The 22,801-nt window shown below is 38.7% G+C and overlaps 2 protein-coding genes across 2 annotated transcripts in view; one reads left to right on the top strand and one right to left on the bottom strand.

Moving 5' to 3' along the window:
• The window catches only part of LOC127867437 (uncharacterized), a 221,551-nt gene that overhangs the window by 37,010 nt on the left and 161,740 nt on the right, over positions 1–22,801 (bottom strand). The window lies entirely within an intron of this gene.
• Positions 1–22,801, top strand: part of LOC127869783 (uncharacterized) — a 66,844-nt gene that overhangs the window by 5,597 nt on the left and 38,446 nt on the right. The window contains exon 2 of the mRNA XM_052412444.1: positions 54–118. Within this exon, the coding sequence (XP_052268404.1) occupies positions 58–118 (61 nt within the window). The 5' untranslated portion in view covers positions 54–57. The remainder of the gene's footprint in view (positions 1–53; positions 119–22,801) is intronic.

Here is a 22,801-nt window from a genome sequence, read left to right as displayed (position 1 = left end):
CAACCAAATGACACAGAGATGTCATTAAACTGAGACAGCTATTATTTTTACAGAAGAATGCCTAGAACACGCGGCCCAGTAACTGTGGAGAGAATATTGGTGCACAAATCCCCATCAGGTGAGATTTGTGTATTTGAAGGCTATACATACAGTTTGTCTTGAGAAAACAACTGCCTGTGCCTAACCCAGTTTCTAGCCGACCATTCGAATTCTAAATCACATCTAGAATGATTGTTACACAATTGTGAGCTTGAATTTCCTTTGGTTGATATGTTTGAGATTACTTATGCAGATTTAGGTTTCAAATGTTTTTAAAAATTGGATTTGATCTCAAACTTTAAGTCAAGTTGTTTGATTGTTAAGGAAGCTTATTATGCCCCCCTTCGAAGAAGAGGAGGTATATTGCTTTGCACATGTCGGTCTGTCGGTCGGTCCGTCAACCAGGTGGTTTCCGGATGATAACTCAAGAACGCTTTGGCCTTGGATCATGAAACTTCATAGGTACATTGATCATGACTCACAGATGACCCCTATTGATTTTGAGGACACTAGGTCAAAGGTCAAGGTCACGGTGACCCGAAATAGTAAAATGGTGTCCGGATGATAACTCAAGAACGCTTAGGCGTAGGATCATGAAACTTGATAGGTAGATTGATCATGACTGGCAGATGACCCCTATTGATTTTCAGGTCACTAAGTTAAAGGTCAAGGTCACAGTGACCCGAAATAGTAAAATGGTTTCCGGATGATAACTCAAGAACGCTTAGGCCTAGGATCATGAAACTTGATAGGTTGATTGATCATGACTCGCAGATGACCCCTATTGATTTTCAGGTCACTAGATCAAAGGTCAAGGTAAGGTCAAGGTCACAGTGACCCGAAATAGTAAAATGGTTTCCGGATGATAACTCAAGAACGCTTATGCCTAGGATCATTAAACTTCGTAGGTAAATCGATAATGGCTGGCTGATGACCCCTATTGATTTTCAGGTCACTAGGTCAAAGGTCAAGGTCACGGTGACCCGAAATAGTGAAATGGTTTCTGGATGATAACTCAAGAACGCTTATGCCTAGGATCATGAAACTTCATAGGAACATTGATCATGACTGGCAGATGACCCCTTTTGATTTTGAGGTCACTAGGTCAAAGGTCAAGGTCACGGTGACCCGAAATAGTAAAATGGTTTCCGGATGATAACTCAAGAACGCATACGCCTAGGATCATGAAACTTCATAGGTACATTGATCTTGACTCGCAGATGACCGCTATTGATTTTCAGGTCAAAGGTCAAGGTCACAGTGACAAAAAACGTATTCACACAATGGCTGCCACTACAACGGACAGCCCATATGGGGGGCATGCATGTTTTACAAACAGCCCTTGTTTATTTATTGCCCCACAGTTCTGGCACATAACAGATAGAGCTGACCCAAACCCATATCGATCCTCACGAATTGTATTAGTCAAATTTAATTCAGAGTCACACTTGCAACATTTATTTAACTGCTCAACAATATAAGCAAGCTCAACGATTCTTCTTCCCGATGGTATGGATGTTTCAGCAGAAGACTCAATTGTAACTGTCTCTGACACTTGTTCAATTTCTTCCTCGATATTACCTATTGTATCCGAATCAATCATGTCCGAAACTGTGTCATTATGCTGGATTTCGTCCGTTGTTGGTAAACTATCTGTGCTCCAGGTCTTCAAACGATCGTATGACAAAACTTCTCGTATTTAACGGTTTTGCGCTACAAATTTTCCTTTTCTGCGTGGCATCATTTAAAGGCCTCGCAAAAATTAACTCAAGAAAATGAACGCGGTTTCATATCCGAAATCCGAATATGTATCAAGTGCAAATACAATATCAGGTCGTGATAATAGCAAGCGGTGTGGCCATAAATTTACGCTCGGTTCAATAAACTGCCGCAACACCCCACAATATGCCAAAAGATTTCCTTAACAAATTCAATGTAAAAGCAATAACTTTAACACAAAATAAAGTCAAACTTTTGCGCGAAGACACCCTCACAACCATACCTTTATTTAAAGAGCATTCAAAGACAAATTGATTTAAACAATAAAAAAGATAGGTCATCCAATATGTAAGAAAGAACTCAATGCGAATCAGCGGTCACTGTTTTATGGCCATCTTTTTACCGGCTTTTCTCCAGTTGATGATGGTTTCCCGCCAACTGTCAAAGTCTCATGTAGTCTTCAACCTAAAAGCAAAACAGTGAATTTGTTGTGTACAACAATGTTTTCCCTACCACATGAACACAGAAATATTAAAAAATACAGTCATGGCAAGTGTCCATACAGAGAATTGTGTCTTCAATTCCATGAAGATTTTTTTTTTAGAGGGTATAGCATTGAACACCAAAAGTATTCAGTGTATTGTAACCTATAAGAGAAATTTATTTTGACTAAAATGTGTTTTTCTTGCTTATTAATACCTTCCCATGCATATTGCACCAATATATTAAGTTTGGCTGGTTTATCTGTCCATTTGGCCATTTCACTCTATATTTTCAAACGCAGGTGATTGTGGCCTGCGGAAGGCCATTTTGAGCCTCTTGAAGCTTAACTGTACATTTAAGATTTAAAGCTGATGCCTTCATTATCTGGGACAAAATACCAAAACAAACCAAATAAACATGCACATGGGGCTTATGTGGGGTGATGAAAGAAAGCCTTTGTTAGTTATTTTCAATTTAAGCCATATTTTTTATGGCTTTTTGTGTATTTTTAGCTCATCTATTTTTTGAAAAAAAAAAATGAGCTATTGTCATCACCTTGGCGTCGGCGTCGGCGTCCGGTTAAGTTTTGCGTTTAGGTCCACTTTTCTCAGAAAGTATCAATGCTATTGCATTCAAACTTGGTACACTTACTTACTATCATGAGGGGACTGGGCAGGCAAAGTTAGATAACTCTGGCGTGCATTTTGACTGAATTATGTGCCCTTTTTATCCTTAGAAAATTAAAAATTTTGGTTAAGTTTTGCGTTTAGGTCCACTTTTTTCAGAAAGTATCAATGCTATTGCATTCAAACTTGGTACACTTACTTACTATCATGAGGGGACTGGGTAGGCAAAGTAAGATAACTCTGGCGTGCATTTTGACAGAATTATGTGCCCTTTTTATACTTAGAAAATTGAAAATTTTGGTTAAGTTTTGTGTTTAGGTCCATTTTATTCCTTAATTATCAAAGCTATTGCTTTTATACTTGCAACACTTATTTACTATCGTAAGGGGACTGTGCAGGCAAAGTTATGTAACTCTGACTGGCATTTGGACGGAATTATGGGCCCTTTATACTTAGAAAATTGAAAGTTTGGTTAAGTTTTGTGTTTTGGTCCACTTTACCCCTAAAGTATCATAGATATTGCTTTCATACTTGGAACACTCGCAAACTATCATAAGGGTACAGTAAAAGGACAAGTTGCATAACTCTGGATGTCATTTTTACGGAATTATAGCCCTTTTTTGACTTAGTAACTTTGAATATATGGTTAAATTTTGTGTTTCGATCCACTTTACTTCTTAAGTATCAAGGCTATTGCTTTCAAACTTCAAATACTTTCATGCTATCATGAGGTTACTGTACCTGGCAAGTTGAATTTTACCTTGACCTTTGAATGACCTTGACTCTCAAGGTCAAATGATTAAATTTTGCTAAAATTGCCATAACTTCTTTATTTATGATTAGATTTGATTGATACTTTGACAAAACTACTCTTACCTGACATACCGCAATAGACTCCACCCAAACCATCGCCCGTGCCCCCCCCCCTTCCCCCCCCCCTTTTTTTATGTCCCCCACTGGGGACATATTGTTTTTGCCCTGTCTGTTGGTCTGTCTGTTGGTCTGTCTGTTGGTCTGTCTGTTGGTCTGTTGGTCTGTCTGTTGGTCTGTCTGTTTGCGCCAACTTTAACATTTTGCAATAACTTTTGCAATATTGAAGATAGCAACTTCATATTTGGCATGCATGTGTATCTCATGAAGCTGCACATTTTGAGTGGTGAAAGGTCAAGGTCAAGGTCATCCTTCAAGGTCAGAGGTCAAATATATGTGGCTAAAATCGCTCTTTTTATGAATACTTTTGCAATATTGAAGATAGCAACTTGATATTTGGCATGCATGTGTATCTCATGGAGCTGCACATTTTGAGTGGTGAAAAGTCAAGGTCAAGGTCATCCTTCAAGGTCAGAGGTCAATTATATGTGGCCAAAATCGCTCATTTTATGAATACTTTTGCAATATTGAAGATAGCAACTTGATATTTGGCATGCATGTGCATCTCATGGAGCTGCTCATTTTGAGTGGTGAAAGGTCAAGGTCAAGGTCATCCTTCAAGGTAAGAGGTCAAATATATGTGGCCCAAATCGCTTATTTTATTAATACTTTTGCAATATTGAAGATAGCAACTTGATATTTGGCATGCATGTGTATCTCATGGAGCTGCACATTTTGAGTGGTGAAAGGTCAAGGTCAAGGTCATCCTTCACAAGGTCAAGGTCATCCTACAATGTCAAACATCATATAGGGGGACATTGTGTTTCACAAACACATCTTGTTTTTTTTTTTTTTTTTTTTTTCAAGATCATCTCACAAATGACCACCACACCCTCACACTATACCCCCCCCACCCACCCCACCCCCTCCCCCAATTTTTTTTTTAAACGGATAAAAAACTTAACTATTTATTTTTATTATTTTATGTTTGAAATACCGTCCAACCATCGCACCCAAGAATCCCCCCCACCCCCCCCTCCCCCCACCCGAATCCCCCCCTAATTTTTTTTTTTTTTTTTTTTTTTTAAGATCATCTCATAAATTACCACCACACCCCTCACACTATACCCCTCCCCACCTCACTCCCCCCCCAATTTTTTTTTTTAAACGGTTAAAAAACACAAATATTTATTTTTATTATTTTATGTTTGAAATACTGTCCAACCATCGCACCCAAGAATCCCCACCCCCACCCCCCCCCCCCCACCCCCGATTTTTTTTTTGTTTTTCCTTTTTTTCGCATTTTTGGAAGATAATGTAATAAATGTCCACACCCCCACGCAATGCACCCCTCTTCACTCCACCCCTCCCTCCTTTGTGATTAAAAATTGGAGTCCCTTCACCTTTAAAAAGAAAATAGATGAGCGGTCTGCACCCGCAAGGCGGTGCTCTTGTTTTTATTTTTTTACCCCAAAAATGTCAATTCCATCACACACAGAAATCAAATTTCATCCAAGACCATTATACAATTAGCAAAATGTGGAGATCAAAGATACTTTGAAGTGTAGAAATCTGAATCAGCTTTCATTAATTGCTTGTTTCACACCAATAAAGTGTGAAATCTTGAAAGCACATTGTTTGTTGCAGCCAGCCCCTTTAATTACAGGCCCCAATGGTACATTCTAGTATATAATGTCATGGACGCCTTTAAACTGCAGCAGCAGCGGATCCGTGGTCTAGTGGTAACACACTGGCTTCACAATCCAGAGATCGCTGGTTCGATCCCCCGCTGCACCTAACCTACTAACTCGTCTTTAGCATGAGATGTTAAACCGAGGTGCAGTGTACTAGGTGCTATACACCGGGCACTAAAAGACCCAGGGTCACCTCTGGAACTGGGTGTCTTCTGTATCTTGCTATATCCCCCGTAACCAACTAACACGTCTTTCTGGGGGCGATGGCCATATGGGAGACAATTCCGGTGCACTCGAAAAAAACCCAAAAAGAAAAAACTGCAGCAGGTGATCAATTTGAATTGCCTGCTCACATTTAAAGGTTAAAGGGATTGTAAAATAGCATATTTTGGGTGCAAATCAAGTTCTTTGACTCTTTTTTAAGCTAACAACCTGGTCAAAATGGGGTTTCTTACCAAGCGTAAGAAAAAGTTGCTCAATACAGCCTTTAAGCCCAGTGGACTTAGTCTGAATAAGGGTAGAAAATATCATTATTAAAGAAGGTCAAACTCCAACACAACCTATGTAAGGTTAGAAAGGTCATCCTTTGAAGCAAGGGTAGGTTACAATGACAATATTCTCACTTTTCGGGATGTAGACGGCTCTAAAACCCCAGCTAAGCCCTTGCGTCCGCGAGTGAACAGGACTCGCTACGTAGATATGTTACAGGTTCCCGCTCCATCAAAAGTCCATCCAGACTTACTAACGAACAAGGTCTATGTCCCCTACTCCAGTCTATGATGTCCTCTGAAAATAGAAAGCATAGGTTAAAAGGTGATAAATGTAAGGGTGACTTGGTAATTGATGGCAGTGCTTCCATAAAGTGGGGCTTAGGCTGGAAGGAAAGGTTACATTGTACAAGATGCAGATATGTAGGTGAGCATTATAAGCTGTACAATGAGGTCCCATCAGGTACAAGGGGCAGAAAGGCAGCTTAGATTAATGTAGGGTCCCAAATAGGTGTTGCCAGCACTTCTATTGGGAACACAGGTTTCCGCAGAATTCTTAACTCTACAAATATTATCGCCCCGTCTCCACAGGCCATGCAAAAACAAGCAAACAAGGTTAATACTGCCCTCAAGTCCCTTAATGAGAGAAGTATGTGCCAGATTAGAAAGGAATTGGTGGCTGAACATGCCAAAATAGGTCAAAAAGATCCCTCTTTGGTTAATGTGGAAGGGGACACTTGCTACAATAATCCAATTTTTAAGTCTGACGCGACACCCTTTCAAGCTGAAACCATAGCTGTAAGCACAATGTGCGAAAACAATACTAAAAAGAAGCAAATTGTAGGGGTTCTGGTGGCAAATAAACTCTGTAGGTCTTCATCAATGCTAAGAAATAAAGGTCAATCTGTTCAATGCCCCAATCATAGGGGGCATTGTTCTGCAAATGTTTCTGAGCGGGAACCGATATGTGATGAAGGAAAATACAATAAGGTGTTGGGAGACCTGATCTCACAGGACATCAAAATTTCAAATTTCACTTGCGATGGGGACAGTAGGGCATTTCAAGGTGTGCGTAACTCACACGGTCACAATGTTGGTCACCTTAGGGATCTAAGGCATTTAGGCAACTCGCTGAAGCGCGAGCTAAACAAAGCACCTTTCTCGAAGGGCATGCTTAAGGGTCATTCCAAGACTAATATCAGGAATCGATTCGCTCTTTCGGTCAAGGCTAGGTTAATGGCTGAGCTTAAAGCTGCCCACAATAAATACCAGGGTGACATCGAAGTTCTAAAGAAGGTCATGGTAGATGTAATCTCAACCATAATTCTTTGCTTCAATGGTTACTGCGGTACTAGTTGTGCAAAGTACAGTTATGTCTGTGCTGGTACCAATAGGCAAGCGAAGAACTTCATGCCAAACAATGTTAAGGTTAGAATGGTTGACAGTGACCAACAAGTTCTTAAAAAATGTCTTGAAATGGTTTTGGGTACAGCTGCTCTTGACGCAACCAAACTGTAAACCACAACTAAAAAATGCGAAGCAGCAAACAGGTCATACCAAGCCGTAAATCCTAAGTCTGTGACGTTCTCCCGCAACTGTGTAGGTCGCATTCAAGGACAGGTTCACAAATTAAACAATAGCTATGCTGACTCTGTCATTGCAAAAACCATGGAACTTCATGCAAACCTCACGCAGGGCTCAAAGGTTATAAAGCAGTTAGCGTACGAGGACCGCAATGAACTTAAGCGAAAGAGGTTATCCGCTACCATCAAAGCACGAGCTTAACGTGCCAGGACGCGGAACTATCGTTACAAGTTACATGAAGAATTGCATTATGGTAAGGGCATAAGTGACACCAAACCTGATTTTGACAGTCTCCCACACCTTAAACATCATAAATATGCTTAGTTAATTGTGTGATTATAATAATACAGCTTGACTACTACCAGCTCTGGCACTCCTTGGCAAAAGGTCTCTATGCAATGGCTCCCGTCTCAGCCTCAGGCTTCCTTCCAGCTAAAAAAAGCAAAAATACCTTAGAAACATAGATATAAATGAAGAAAACAAGCATTTATGTACTTTAAGTGCATTTCTATGAATAAATGGATGCCAGGAAACTTGTGGTAATCATATAAATACCAAATATGCAGGCAGGCTCAGTTCCATGGCTGTTACAATGTCCGAACTGTAAACATGTCGTCCGTTCCATGGCCGTGGAATGGGGCTCTATGTTTAAATGTTCAGGCTTAACACACAAGCTATTGTTGCACAAGTGGCTCACAGAGTCCCTGGCATTTAGTGTTGACTTCATGTATCACATTAACGCTACACGGTGAACCAAGTATTCTTTTGATTTTTCATCAGAAGGTAATTTAGCCCTGATTCGGCAATAATTGGGTGGGGAACTGCTTGTAATGCCACTATTCCATATCAGACATTCAGAATTAAGGCATTTAATACACTTATCTGTGATTTTTTTGCCAAGAAGTGCCCAAAAATCCACTTTATCAGCCATTTTTTCAACTTGCAGACGATAATTTATTTTAACCCAAAGTTAGTTTAAGTCACAATATACCAAAAGATTTCCTTAACAAATTCAATGTAAAAGCAATAACTTTTAACACAAAATAAAGTCAAACTTTTGCGCGTAGACACCCTCATAACCATACCTTTTCTTAAAGAGCATTCAAAGACAAATTGATTTAAACAATAAAAAAGATAGGTCATCCAATATGTAAGAAAGAACTCAATGCGAATCAGCGGTCACTGTTTTATGGCCATCTTTTTACCGGCTTTTCTCCAGTTGATGATGGTTTCCCGCCAACTGTCAAAGTCTCATGTAGTCTCAAACCTAAAAGCAAAACAGTGAATTTGTTGTGTACAACAATGTTTTCCCTACCACATGAACACAGAAATATTCAAAAATACAGTCATGGCAAGTGCCCATACAGAGAATTGTGTCTTCAATTCCATGAAGATTTTTTTTTAGAGGGTATAGCATTGAACACCAAAAGTATTCAGTGTATTGTAACCTATAAGAGAAATTTATTTTGACTAAAATGTGTTTTTCTTGCATGTTAATACCTTCCCGTGCATATTGCACCAATATATTGGCTGGTTTATCTGTCCATTTGGCCATTTCACTCCATAGTTTCAAACGCAGGTGATTGTGGCCTGCGGAAGGCTATTTTGAGCCTCTTAAAGCTTATCTGTACATTTAAGATTTAAAGCTGGTGCCTTCAATATCTGGGACAAAATACCGAAACAAACCAAATAAACATGCACATGGGGCTTATGTGGGGTGAGGAAAGAATGCCTTTGTTAGTTATTTTCAATTTAAGCCATATTTTTTTATGGCTTTTTGTGTATTTTTTTTATTTTTTTTACCCCAAAAATGTCAATTCCATCACACACAGAAATCAAATTTCATCCAAGACCATTATACAATTAGCAAAATGTGGAGATCAAAGATACTTTGAAGTGTAGAAATCTGAATCAGCTTTCATTAATTGCTTGTTTCACACCAATAAAGTGTGAAATCTTGAAAGCACATTGTTTGTTGCAGCCAGCCCCTTTAATTACAGGCCCCAATGGTACATTCTAGTATATAATGTCATGGGTGCCTTTAAGCTGCAGCAGGTGATCAATTTGAATTGCCTGCTCACATTTAAAGGTTAAAGGGATTGTAAAATAGCATATTTTGGGTGCAAATCAAGTTCTTTGACTCTTTTTTAAGCTAACAACCTGGTCAAAATGGGGTTTCTTACCAAGCGTAAGAAAAAGTTGCTCAATACAGCCTTTAAGCCCGGTGGACTTAGTCTGAATAAGGGTAGAAAATATCATTATGAAAGAAGGTCATACATGCCATATGTCCCGGATTGTCCGGGACAGTCCCGGAAATGAAGAACTTGTCCCGCTGTCCCGGAAATCTGTCAAATGTCCCGGAATTTACAAAATCGATATATACATGTACCTTACCTTAGGCTTAACTGCACCTCGAATCTGTGTATATCTGCAGCGTCTCCATGGCAATGCCTACCCGAATAGGCAGACTACTCTTCGTGTCAAAATCGATCAATTAACAGGGGTCCTGTTATCATATCGATTGTCGCACGTTCGCAAAAAGGCGGCATTGTTGTTTAATGTGGTTGTTAATTGACTTTAATCTACTACGTCATTATTTCTCGCTGCATAAGGGCAAAGGATAGTTGTTCACACATCTGAAGTCCAACATCGCTGAGTAAAAAATTAAAAGCAGTATGTATTGTGAATTGATTTGAGTTGACAATCTAACGGTACTGTATTGTTGTATTTTTATACGCCCGTATAAAATACGGGACGTATTATGTGAAACCCCTTGGCGGCGGGCGGCGGGCGGGCGGCGGGCGACGGGCGGGCGGCGGGCGGCGGGCGGAAGGCATCACTTTGTCCGGACTCTAATTCAAATTGTATTCATCCGATCTTCACCAAACTTGGTCAGCAGTTGCATCTAGTTGATATCTAGGCCAAGTTCGAATATGGGTCATGCCGGGTCAAAAACTAGGTCATAGGGTCAATAAGTGCATTTTCAAAGGGGCCACTTTGTCCGGACTCTATTTCAAATTGTATTCATCCGATCTTCACCAAACTTGGTCAGCAGTTGCATCTAGTTGATATATAGGCCAAGTTCGAATATGGGTCATGCCGGGTCAAAAACTAGGTCATAGGGTCAATTAGTGCATTTTCAACGGCGCCACTTTGTCCGGACTCTAATTCAAATTGTATTCATCCGATCTTCACCAAACTTGGTCAGAAGTTGTATCTAGACAATATCTAGGTCAAGTTCGAATATGGGTCATGCTGGGTCAAAAACTAGGTCACAGGGTCACTTAGTGCATTTCAAGCATTTAGCATGGTGTCCACTCTCTAATTGAAGTAGTTTTCATCCAATCTTCACCAAACTTGGTCAGAAGTTGTATCTAGACAGTATTTAGGTCAAGTTGGAATATGGGTCATTCCAGGTCAAAAACTAGGTCACAGGGTCACTTAAACCATTTCAAGCATTTAGCAAGTGCTCTCTAATTGAAGTAGTTTTCATCCGATCTTCACCAACTTTGGTCAGAAGTTGTGTCTAGACAATATCTACATGTAGGTCAAGTTCAAATATGGGTCTTGCCAGGTTAAAAACTAGGTCACGAGGTCCCGTAGTGCATTTCAAGCATTTAGCATGGTGTCTGCTCTCTAATTGAAGTAGTTTTCATCAGATCTTCACCAACTTTGGTCAGAAGTTGTGTCTAGATGATATGTAGGTCAAGTTCAAATATGGGTCATGGTAAAGTTATCAAGTTGTCCAAAGTCTTAAAACGGGCGTATCTTGTGACAGTTTGGCACTCTTGTTTATTATATAAATGTTATAAATGAATAAAGGCGTATCAACAACTACCGTTACACACCGGTCTTAATAACAATAACGCAGTGACGTCACCATCTATGTTTAGAACGCTTACACTGAAAACACGTGGCTTGTATCTAGTAACGGAAGTAGTAATGTTTAATTTGACGTTAATAGATCAAGTGTATTTCGGATAGGCTTTCAAACTTTTGCAATTAACGTTGCGAAACACAAAAAACGTACCAAAAATGCATATGTCTATAAATATCGCTACATTTTATACATGTCCCGGAAAATCGGCAAAAGTCCCGGACAATTTAACTCAATGTCCCGGAATTGGTCTGAAAAATTATGGCATGTATGAAGAAGGTCAAACTCCAACACAACCTATGTAAGGTTAGAAAAGTCATCCTTTGAAGCAAGGGTAGCTTACAATGACAATATTCTCACTTTTCGGGATGTAGACGGCTCTAAAACCCCAGCTAAGCCCTTGCGTCGGCGAGTGAACAGGACTCGCTACGTAGATATGTTACGGGTTCCCGCTCCATCAAAAGTCCATCCAGACTTACTAACGAACAAGGTCTATGTCCCGCCCTACTCCAGTCTATGATGTCCTCTGAAAATAGAAAGCATAGGTTAAGAAGTGCTAAATGTAAGGGTGACTTGGTAATTGATGGCAGTGCTTCCATAAAGTGGGGCTTAGGCTGGAAGGAAAGGTTACATTGTACAAGATGCAGATATGTAGGTGAGCATTATAAGCTGTACAATGAGGTCCCATCAAGTACAAGGGGCAGAAAGCCAGCTCAGATTAATGTAGGGTCCCAAATAGGTGTTGCCAGCACTTCTATTGGGAACACAGGTTTCCGCAGAATTCTTAACTCTACAAATATTATCGCCCCGTCTCCACAGGCCATGCAAAAACAAGCAAACAAGGTTGATACTGCCCTCAAGTCCCTTAATGAGAGAAGTATGTGCCAGATTAGAAAGGAATTGGTGGCTGAAAATGCCAAAATAGGTCAAAGAGATCCCTCTTTGGTTAATGTGGAAGGGGACACTTGCTACAATAATCCAATTTTTAAGTCTGACGCGACACCCTTCCAAGCTGGAACCATAGCTGTAAGCACAATGTGCGAAAACAATACTAAAAAGAAGCAAATTGTAGGGGTTCTGGTGGCAAATAAACTCTGTAGGTCTTCATCAATGCTAAGAAATAAAGGTCAATCTGTTCAATGCCCCAATCATACGGGGCATTGTTCTGCAAATGTTTCTGAGCGGGAACCAATAGGTGATGAAGGAAAATACAATAAGGTGTTGGGAGACCTGATCTCACAGGACATCAAAATTTCAAATTTCACTTGCGATGGGGACAGTAGGGCATTTCAAGGTGTGCGTAACTCACACAGTCACAATGTTGGTCACCTTAAGGATCTAAGGCATTTAGGCAACTTGCTGAAGCGCGAGCTAAACAAAGCACCTTTCTCGAAGGGCATGCTTAAGGGTCATTCCAAGACTAATATCAGGAATCGATTCGCTCTTTCGGTCAAGGCTAGGTGTATGGCTGAGCTTAAAGCTGCCCACAATAAATACCAGGGTGACATTGAAGTTCTAAAGAAGGTCATGGTAGATGTAATCTCAACCATAATTCTTTGCTTCAATGGTTACTGCGGTACTAGTTGTGCAAAGTACAGTTATGTCTGTGCTGGTACCAATAGGCAAGCGAAGAACTTCATGCCAAACAATGTTAAGGTTAGAATGGTTAACAGTGACCAACAAGTTCTTAAAAAATGTCTTGAAATGGTTTTGGGTACAGCTGCTCTTAACGCAACCAAACTGTTAACCACAACTCAAAAATGCGAAGCAGCAAACAGGTCATACCAAGCCGTAAATCCTAAGTCTGTGACGTTCTCCCGCAACTGTGTAGGTTGCATTCAAGGACAGGTTCACAAATTAAACAATAGCTATGCTGACTCTGTCATTGCAAAAACCATGGAACTTCATGCAAACCTCACGCAGGGCTCAAAGGTTATAAAGCAGTTAGCGTACGAGGACCGCAATGAACTTAAGCGAAAGAGGTTATCCGCTACCATCAAAGCACGAGCTTTACGTGCCAGGACGCGGAACTATCGTTACAAGTTACATGAAGAAATGCATTATGGTAAGGGCATAAGTGACCCCAAACCTGATTTTGACAGTCTCCCACACCTTAAACATCATAAATATGCTTAGTTAATTGTGTGATTATAATAATACAGCTTGACTACTACCAGCTCTGGCACTCCTTGGCAAAAGGTCTCTATGCAATGGCTCCCGTCTCAGCCTCAGGCTTCCTTCCAGCTAAAAAAAGCAAAAATACCTTAGAAACATAGATATAAATGAAGAAAACAAGCATTTATGTACTTTAAGTGCATTTCTATGAATAAATGGATGCCAGGAAACTTGTGGTAATCATATAAATACCAAATATGCAGGCAGGCTCAGTTCCATGGTCGTTACAATGTCCGAACTGTAAACATGTCCTCCGTTCCATGGCCGTGGAATGGGGCTCTATGTTTAAATGTTCAGGCTTAACACACAAGCTATTGTTGCACAAGTGGCTCACAGAGTCCCTGGCATTTAGTGTTGACTTCATGTATCACATTAACGCTACACGGTGAACCAAGTATTCTTTTGATTTTTCATCAGAAGGTAATTTAGCCCTGATTCGGCCATAATTGGGTGGGGAACTGCTTGTAATGCCACCATTCCATATCAGACATTCAGAATTAAGGCATTTAATACACTTATCTGTGATTTTTTTGCCAAGAAGTGCCCAAAAATCCACTTTATCAGCCATTTTTTCAACTTGCAGACTATAATTTATTTTAACCCAAAGTTAGTTTAGGTCACAATGTACCAAAAGGTTTCCTTAACAAATTCAATGTAAAAGCAATAACTTTAACACAAAATAAAGTCAAACTTTTGCGCGTAGACACCCTCATAACCATACCTTTTCTTAAAGAGCATTCAAAGACAAATTGATTTAAACAATAAAAAAGATAGGTCATCCAATATGTAAGAAAGAACTCAATGCGAATCAGCGGTCACTGTTTTATGGCCATCTTTTTACCGGCTTTTCTCCAGTTGATGATGGTTTCCCGCCAACTGTCATTGGTCTCATGTAGTCTCCAACCGAAAAGCAAAACAGTGAATTCGTTGTGTACAACAATGTTTTCCCTACCACATGAACACAGAAATATTCAAAAATACAGTCATGGCAAGTGCCCATACAGAGAATTGTGTCTTCAATTCCATGAAGATTTTTTTTTAGAGGGTATAGCATTGAACACCAAAAGTATTCAGTGTATTGTAACCTATAAGAGAAATTTATTTTGACTAAAATGTGTTTTTCTTGCATATTAATACCTTCCCGTGCATATTGCACCAATATATTGGCTGGTTTATCTGTCCATTTGGCCATTTCACTCCATATTTTCAAACGCAGGTGATTGTGGCCATTTTGAGCCTCTTAAAGCTTAACTGTACATTTAAGATTTAAAGCTGGTGCCTTCAATATCTGGGACAAAATACCGAAACAAACCAAATAAACATGCACATGGGGCTTATGTGGGGTGAGGAAAGAATGCCTTTGTTAGTTATTTTCAATTTAAGCCATATTTTTTATGGCTTTTTGTGTATTTTTTTTATTTTTTTTTACCCCAAAAATGTCAATTCCATCACACACAGAAAACAAATTTCATCCAAGACCATTATACAATAAGCACAATGTAGAGATCAAAGATACTTTGAAGTGTAGAAATCTGAATCAGCTTTCATTAATTGCTTGTTTCACACCAATAAAGTGTGAAATCTTGAAAGCACATTGTTTGTTGCAGCCAGCCCCTTTAATTACAGGCCCCAATGGTACATTCTAGTATATAATGTCATGGGTGCCTTTAAGCTGCAGCAGGTGATCAATTTGAATTGCCTGCTCACATTTAAAGGTTAAAGGGATTGTAAAATAGCATATTTTGGGTGCAAATCAAGTTCTTTGACTCTTTTTTAAGCTAACAACCTGGTCAAAATGGGGTTTCTTACCAAGCGTAAGAAAAAGTTGCTCAATACAGCCTTTAAGCCCGGTGGACTTAGTCTGAATAAGGGTAGAAATATCATTATGAAAGAAGGTCATACATGCCATACGTCCCGGATTGTCCGGGACAGTCCCGGAAATGAAGAACTTGTCCCGCTGTCCCGGAAATCTGTCAAATGTCCCGGAATTTACAAAATCGATATATACATGTACCTTACCTTAGGCTTAACTGCACCTCAAATCTGTGTATATCTGCAGCGTCTCCATGGCAATGCCTACCCGAATAGGCAGACTACTCTTTGTGTCAAAATCGATCAATTAACAGGGGTCCTGTTATCATATCGAATGTCGCACGTTCGCGAAAAGGCGGCATTGTTGTTTAATGTGGTTGTTAATTGACTTTATTCTACTATGTCATTATTTCTCGCTGCATAAGGGCAAAGGATAGTTGTTCACACATCTGAAGTCCAACATCGCTGAGTAAAAAATTAAAAGCAGTATGTATTGTGAATTGATTTGAGTTGACAATCTAACGGTACTGTATTGTTGTATTTTTTATTATATAAATGTTATAAATGAATAAAGGCGTATCAACAACTACCGTTACACACCGGTCTTAATAACAATAACGCAGTGACGTCACCATCTATGTTTAGAACGCTTACACTGAAAACACGTGGCTTGTATCTAGTAACGGAAGTAGTAATGTTTAATTTGACGTTAATAGATCAAGTGTATTTCGGATAGGCTTTCAAACTTTTGCAATTAACGTTGCGAAACACAAAAAACGTACCAAAAATGCATATGTCTATAAATATCGCTACATTTTATACATGTCCCGGAAAATCGGCAAAAGTCCCGGACAAATTAACTCAATGTCCCGGAATTGGTCTGAAAAATTATGGCATGTATGAAGAAGGTCAAACTCCAACACAACCTATGTAAGGTTAGAAAGGTCATCCTTTGAAGCAAGGGTAGCTTACAATGACAATATTCTCACTTTTCGGGATGTAGACGGCTCTAAAACCCCAGCTAAGCCCTTGCGTCGGCGAGTGAACAGGACTCGCTACGTAGATATGTTACGGGTTCCCGCTCCATCAAAAGTCCATCCAGACTTACTAACGAACAAGGTCTATGTCCCAACCCTACTCCAGTCTATGATGTCCTCTGAAAATAGAAAGCATAGGTTAAGAAGTGCTAAATGTAAGGGTGACTTGGTAATTGATGGCAGTGCTTCCATAAAGTGGGGCTTAGGCTGGAAGGAAAGGTTACATTGTACAAGATGCAGATATGTAGGTGAGCATTATAAGCTGTACAATGAGGTCCCATCAAGTACAAGGGGCAGAAAGGCAGCTCAGATTAATGTAGGGTCCCAAATAGGTGTTGCCAGCACTTCTATTGGGAACACAGGTTTCCGCAGAATTCTTAACTCTACAAATATTATCGCCCCGTCTCCACAGGCCATGCAAAAACAAGCAAACAAGGTTAATACTGCCCTCAAGTCCCTTAATGAGAGAAGTATGTGCCAGATTAGAAAGGAATTGGTGGCTGAAAATGCCAAAATAGGTCAAAAAGATCCCTCTTTGGTTAATGTGGAAGGGGACACTTGCTACAATAATCCAATTTTTAAGTCTGACGCGACACCCTTTCAAGCTGGAACCATAGCTGTAAGCACAATGTGCGAAAACAATACTAAAAAGGAGCAAATTGTAGGGGTTCTGGTGGCAAATAAACTATGTAGGTCTTCATCAATGCTAAGAAATAAAGGTCAATCTGTTCAATGCCCCAATCATAGGGGGCATTGTTCTGCAAATGTTTCTGAGCGGGAACCAATAGGTGATGAAGGAAAATACAGTAAGGTGTTGGGAGACCTGATCTCACAGGACATCAAAATTTCAAATTTCACTTGCGATGGGGACAGTAGGGCATTTCAAGGTGTGCGTAACTAACACAGTCACAATGTTGGTCACCTTAGGGATCTAAGGCATTTAGGCAACTCGCTGAAGCGCGAGCTAAACAAAGCACCTTTCTCGAAGGGCATGCTTAAGGGTCATTCCAAGACTAATTCAGGAATCGATTCGCTCTTTCGGTCAAGGCTAGGTGTATGGCTGAGCTTAAAGCTGCCCACAATAAATACCAGGGTGACATCGAAGTTCTAAAGAAGGTCATGGTAGATTTAATCTCAACCATAATTCTTTGCTTCAATGGTTACTGCGGTACTAGTTGTGCAAAGTACAGTTATGTCTGTGCTGGTACCAATAGGCAAGCGAAGAACTTCATGCCAAACAATGTTAAGGTTAGAATGGTTAACAGTGACCAACAAGTTCTTAAAAAATGTCTTGAAATGGTTTTGGGTACAGCTGCTCTTGACGCAACCAAACTGTTAACCACAACTCAAAAATGCGAAGCAGCAAACAGGTCATACCAAGCCGTAAATCCTAAGTCTGTGACGTTCTCCCGCAACTGTGTAGGTTGCATTCAAGGACAGGTTCACAAATTAAACAATAGCTATGCTGACTCTGTCATTGCAAAAACCATGGAACTTCATGCAAACCTCACGCAGGGCTCAAAGGTTATAAAGCAGTTAGCGTACGAGGACCGCAATGAACTTAAGCGAAAGAGGTTATCTGCTACCATCAAAGCACGAGCTTTACGTGCCAGGACGCGGAACTATCGTTACAAGTTACATGAAGAATTGCATTATGGTAAGGGCATAAGTGACCCCAAACCTGATTTTGACAGTCTCCCACACCTTAAACATCATAAATATGCTTAGTTAATTGTGTGATTATAATAATACAGCTTGACTACTACCAGCTCTGGCACTCCTTGGCAAAAGGTCTCTATGCAATGGCTCCCGTCTCAGCCTCAGGCTTCCTTCCAGCTAAAAAAAGCAAAAATACCTTAGAAACATAGATATAAATGAAGAAAACAAGCATTTATGTACTTTAAGTGCATTTCTATGAATAAATGGATGCCAGGAAACTTGTGGTAATCATATAAATACCAAATATGCAGGCAGGCTCAGTTCCATGGTCGTTACAATGTCCGAACTGTAAACATGTCCTCCGTTCCATGGCCGTGGAATGGGGCTCTATGTTTAAATGTTCAGGCTTAACACACAAGCTATTGTTGCACAAGTGGCTCACAGAGTCCCTGGCATTTAGTGTTGACTTCATGTATCACATTAACGCTACACGGTGAACCAAGTATTCTTTTGATTTTTCATCAGAAGGTAATTTAGCCCTGATTCGGCAATAATTGGGTGGGGAACTGCTTGTAATGCAGGCATGGCGAAATTAGAAAAAATCTGCCGGTCATCCGGACAGGCATTTCAGAAAATGTGCCGGTCCGGAGAAAATTTAGCCGGACCGTAAAGCAACAACAACTTAACTAGAAAATTCAAAAATGGCAGCGATCACATCTTGATCTCTTTATTCAACCGGCCGTTAAATTGATTTTAATCGCTTAGAGGTTACACTGGCAGCTGATTGGTGTTAATCGGTTGTGTAATGTCAATCATGTTGTGAAAAATTCGCGTGTCAGTTTTTATTACATGTATTCCCTATTAGAACGGTTCGGTGCGATAATTTCAATAACGTATGTGCAAGCCGAATAATTATCAAATTAAAGTTATTCGAAACGATTTAAACATTCTTACTTTAATATGATTGCAGTTTGGAGCGGCTGTTAAAATATACTGCGCACAGTACAAAACACGTTGCCTAACATTTAATGATTAAGGCATTTCATTTTTCAGAACGTTTACTAGTAATTAATTAAATAAAAAAGACGATTTATTTACATGCTAACGCAGTGTAATTGTTAACAGAGATTCATTTTCATTTTTGACCAGTATCAGAAAGTCCCCGGGAAGCACGTTTTTTTACATGGCACTGCATATGATGCAATAAAAACATTTCTTTGTACATGTATCGTATTGCATTCAATCTAAATTTAAATTCGCTCGTCCAATGAAAGCTCTGCCCCATAATGCACTGTACTCTTTACACTTATGAAAAATGGCGTATGCATATGGTTGTGTTGATCACGATACCATATTTTATTGTCTTTATCCTACTCGAAAAATATGTAAAAGCTATCAAGATCTTTTTTGTTAGAACGCAGTTGGCGATTTTGCAAACGAGTTTAAAGTAGGTGTTGTGTAACAAGTTGGATTTGCTAATTGTACGTAACAAACCTACAGCAAACATCAAAACAACGAGCGATTTCATTTTCATGATGTAGTAAGCGATTTGCTCTTCGAATTTTCAACTTGAAAAAAAAAAAGATTTGTTTGCAATCATTTCACATTTTGCCGGTCACCAGGACCGACATTCTTGTTAAACCTGCCGGACCAAATTGAAATCTGCCGGTCAGGACCGGCGGACCGGCAATTTCGCCAAGCCTGGTAATGCCACCATTCCATATCAGACATTCAGAATTAAGGCATTTAATACACTTATCTGTGATTTTTTTGCCAAGAAGTGCCCTAAAATCCACTTTATCAGCCATTTTTTCAACTTGCAGACAATAATTTATTTTAACCCAAAGTTAGTTTAGGTCACAATGTACCAAAAGATTTCCTTAACAAATTCAATGTAAAAGCAGTAACTTTAACACAAAATAAAGTCAAACTTTTGCGCACAGACACCCTCATAACCATACCTTTTCTTAAAGAGCATTCAAAGACAAATTGATTTAAACAATAAAAAAGATAGGTCATCCAATATGTAAGAAAGAACTCAATGCGAATCAGCGGTCACTGTTTTATGGCCATCTTTTTACCGGCTTTTCTCCAGTTGATGATGGTTTCCCGCCAACTGTCATTGGTCTCATGTAGTCTCCAACCTAAAAGCAAAACAGTGAATTCGTTGTGTACAACAATGTTTTCCCTACCACATGAACACAGAAATATTCAAAAATACAGTGCCCATACAGAGAATTGTGTCTTCAATTCCATGAAGATTTTTTTTTAGAGGGTATAGCATTGAACACCAAAAGTATTCAGTGTATTGTAACCTATAAGAGAAATTTATTCTGACTAAAATGTGTTTTTCTTGCATATTAATACCTTCCCGTGCATATTGCACCAATATATTGGCTGGTTTATCTGTCCATTTGGCCATTTCACTCCATATTTTCAAACGCAGGTGATTGTGGCCTGCGGAAGGCCATTTTGAGCCTCTTAAAGCTTAACTGTACATTTAAGATTTAAAGCTGGTGCCTTCAATATCTGGGACAAAATACCGAAACAAACCAAATAAACATGCACATGGGGCTTATGTGGGGTGAGGAAAGAATGCCTTTGTTAGTTATTTTCAATTGAAGCCATATTTTTTATGGCTTTTTGTGTATTTTTTATTTTTTTACCCCAAAAATGTCAATTCCATCACACACAGAAATCAAATTTCATCCAAGACCATTATACAATTAGCAAAATGTGGAGATCAAAGATACTTTGAAGTGTAGAAATCAATCAGCTTTCATTAATTGCTTGTTTCACACCAATAAAGTGTGAAATCTTGAAAGCACATTGTTTGTTGCAGCCAGCCCCTTTAGTTACAGGCCCCAATGGTACATTCTAGTATAGACCGTTCCATAATTTAGTCATTACATAATTATCTCCCCTGAATTCTCTCCGCGTCCGCCATTACACTGCTGCTTTACAATCGGTAACATATATAAGAGAGCACCGATTATTCAACGGATGAATTTCTTTCTAAATTCTAAGGCCGTCATTACATGGTCTTGGTTGTCTTGGAAAACTAACACATTGACACATTAAAAAAGCATTTAATTAAATTAAATGCAATATTTTTCATTTGATTATTTGCATCAATCTTTAAATCGTGTATGCCTTTGCATTCCAGCGTTTAATTGCCCCTTTGTTCTGCATAATCCGATTATCTCGTTTTGATCAGATATTGTCCAGACTTAACTAACCACATGGTGTCATAAACCACACTGGGTGGCAGATGACAATCTGGTCATTAAACACAATTGATGATGCCACCATGTCGTATCTTCCTGGTAGTATTAAGCAGTCATTTGGTAAGATAATTTACCTCCGACATACTTAACAGTTGCGTAAATAAGATATGTTACATATTTTACAAATTAAAAGTTATGTCCAATATAGAATATCAGAAATTGTACACCGTAAAGATACTAGCCCGTTTAATTTATGAAAAAATAAAGTATTAAAAAAATATATATAAAAATAAAACATTTAACGTATTTAGCGGGTATCGGTTAATTAAAACTACGTCATTCCGCATGAAGATTTGATGTTACGGCAATGCACGAACGATATCATAAAACAATAAATTACATTTGACACCAAACAGAGGTAAAAAATATTTAAAAAAATATATATGTATATAAATATATGTGTGTTAAAATGTTAGATATGTGTCACTCATACTCACTAGTAACGAGTTTTCAATATACATGAGTACACAGTTCAATTTGCATCATATGAAGTTGTGTTTTTTCAGTTGTATGTTAATATTCCTCAATAGCGTCATTATTTGTACAAAACCCATCAAATTAAAATTACATGTAAATACTGTCATGTCCTTTGCTTTTAATATGGCTTTGTAGTATGTTTATTTTCAAAGCACTCCTTACACTTTCTAACACTCATTTATTTATCACACTAGCGTCCTCATGCCATTGATAATTATATTTTTATAATTAGATGTATAACTATTGTAATTTATTGAAGCTTTTCTGCAAAAAAAAATATTACGGCTTATGCATAGAGCTCTTTATTGTGTCAAATTGTCGGCCTTTCAGTCTTCAGATAATCTTTAATTTGATGCTTATGCCGCGTTTTTAAAGTTGCAAATAAATGTATTAATAAATTCGTTTGGCGCTTAATAATATATTTTTGAAATATTATTTAGGTGTTTTTTTATAGGTGTTTTTTTGTGTGGATTAATTGACTAAACATTTGGTGTCGTTATCCATATGTTTTGCGTTACTTCAAAGACCTATAAAATACAATTTTTAGTATTTTTAGCTTTATAGCTGTTAAATGATTCAAAGATGAAAATATAGATATATCACATAGATTGCATTCTCTTTATCTTCCGAATAATCACATAAAAGGTCGTCAAGATCAATATCACTCTCTCATGATAAAAAGCTCGTTTTTTAACATGACAAAATTCCATCTAAAAAAATTAATATAAATCCAAACCACATTTTTTTTATCTCTGATATCAGTTAGAACAAGAAAAATAATGGAAGGCGTATCAATAATATTATACTTAATATAATATGTAATTATTTTGGAATGTAGATTTTTACCAAATGAGATCAATTACAAACAATTAGCGGTAATTAATTGCGAGAGAATCTTTTATAAGTATTAATTAAAATATAATCTGCTTGATGTTGCGGCTATTAAAATCAACACAACAATACATGCGTGAATT

This window comes from Dreissena polymorpha, chromosome 2 (genome assembly GCF_020536995.1).
Source record: "Dreissena polymorpha isolate Duluth1 chromosome 2, UMN_Dpol_1.0, whole genome shotgun sequence".
In the NCBI taxonomy this organism is placed as follows: Eukaryota; Metazoa; Mollusca; class Bivalvia; order Myida; family Dreissenidae; genus Dreissena; species Dreissena polymorpha.
This window is presented reverse-complemented; position numbering and strand designations above follow the sequence as displayed.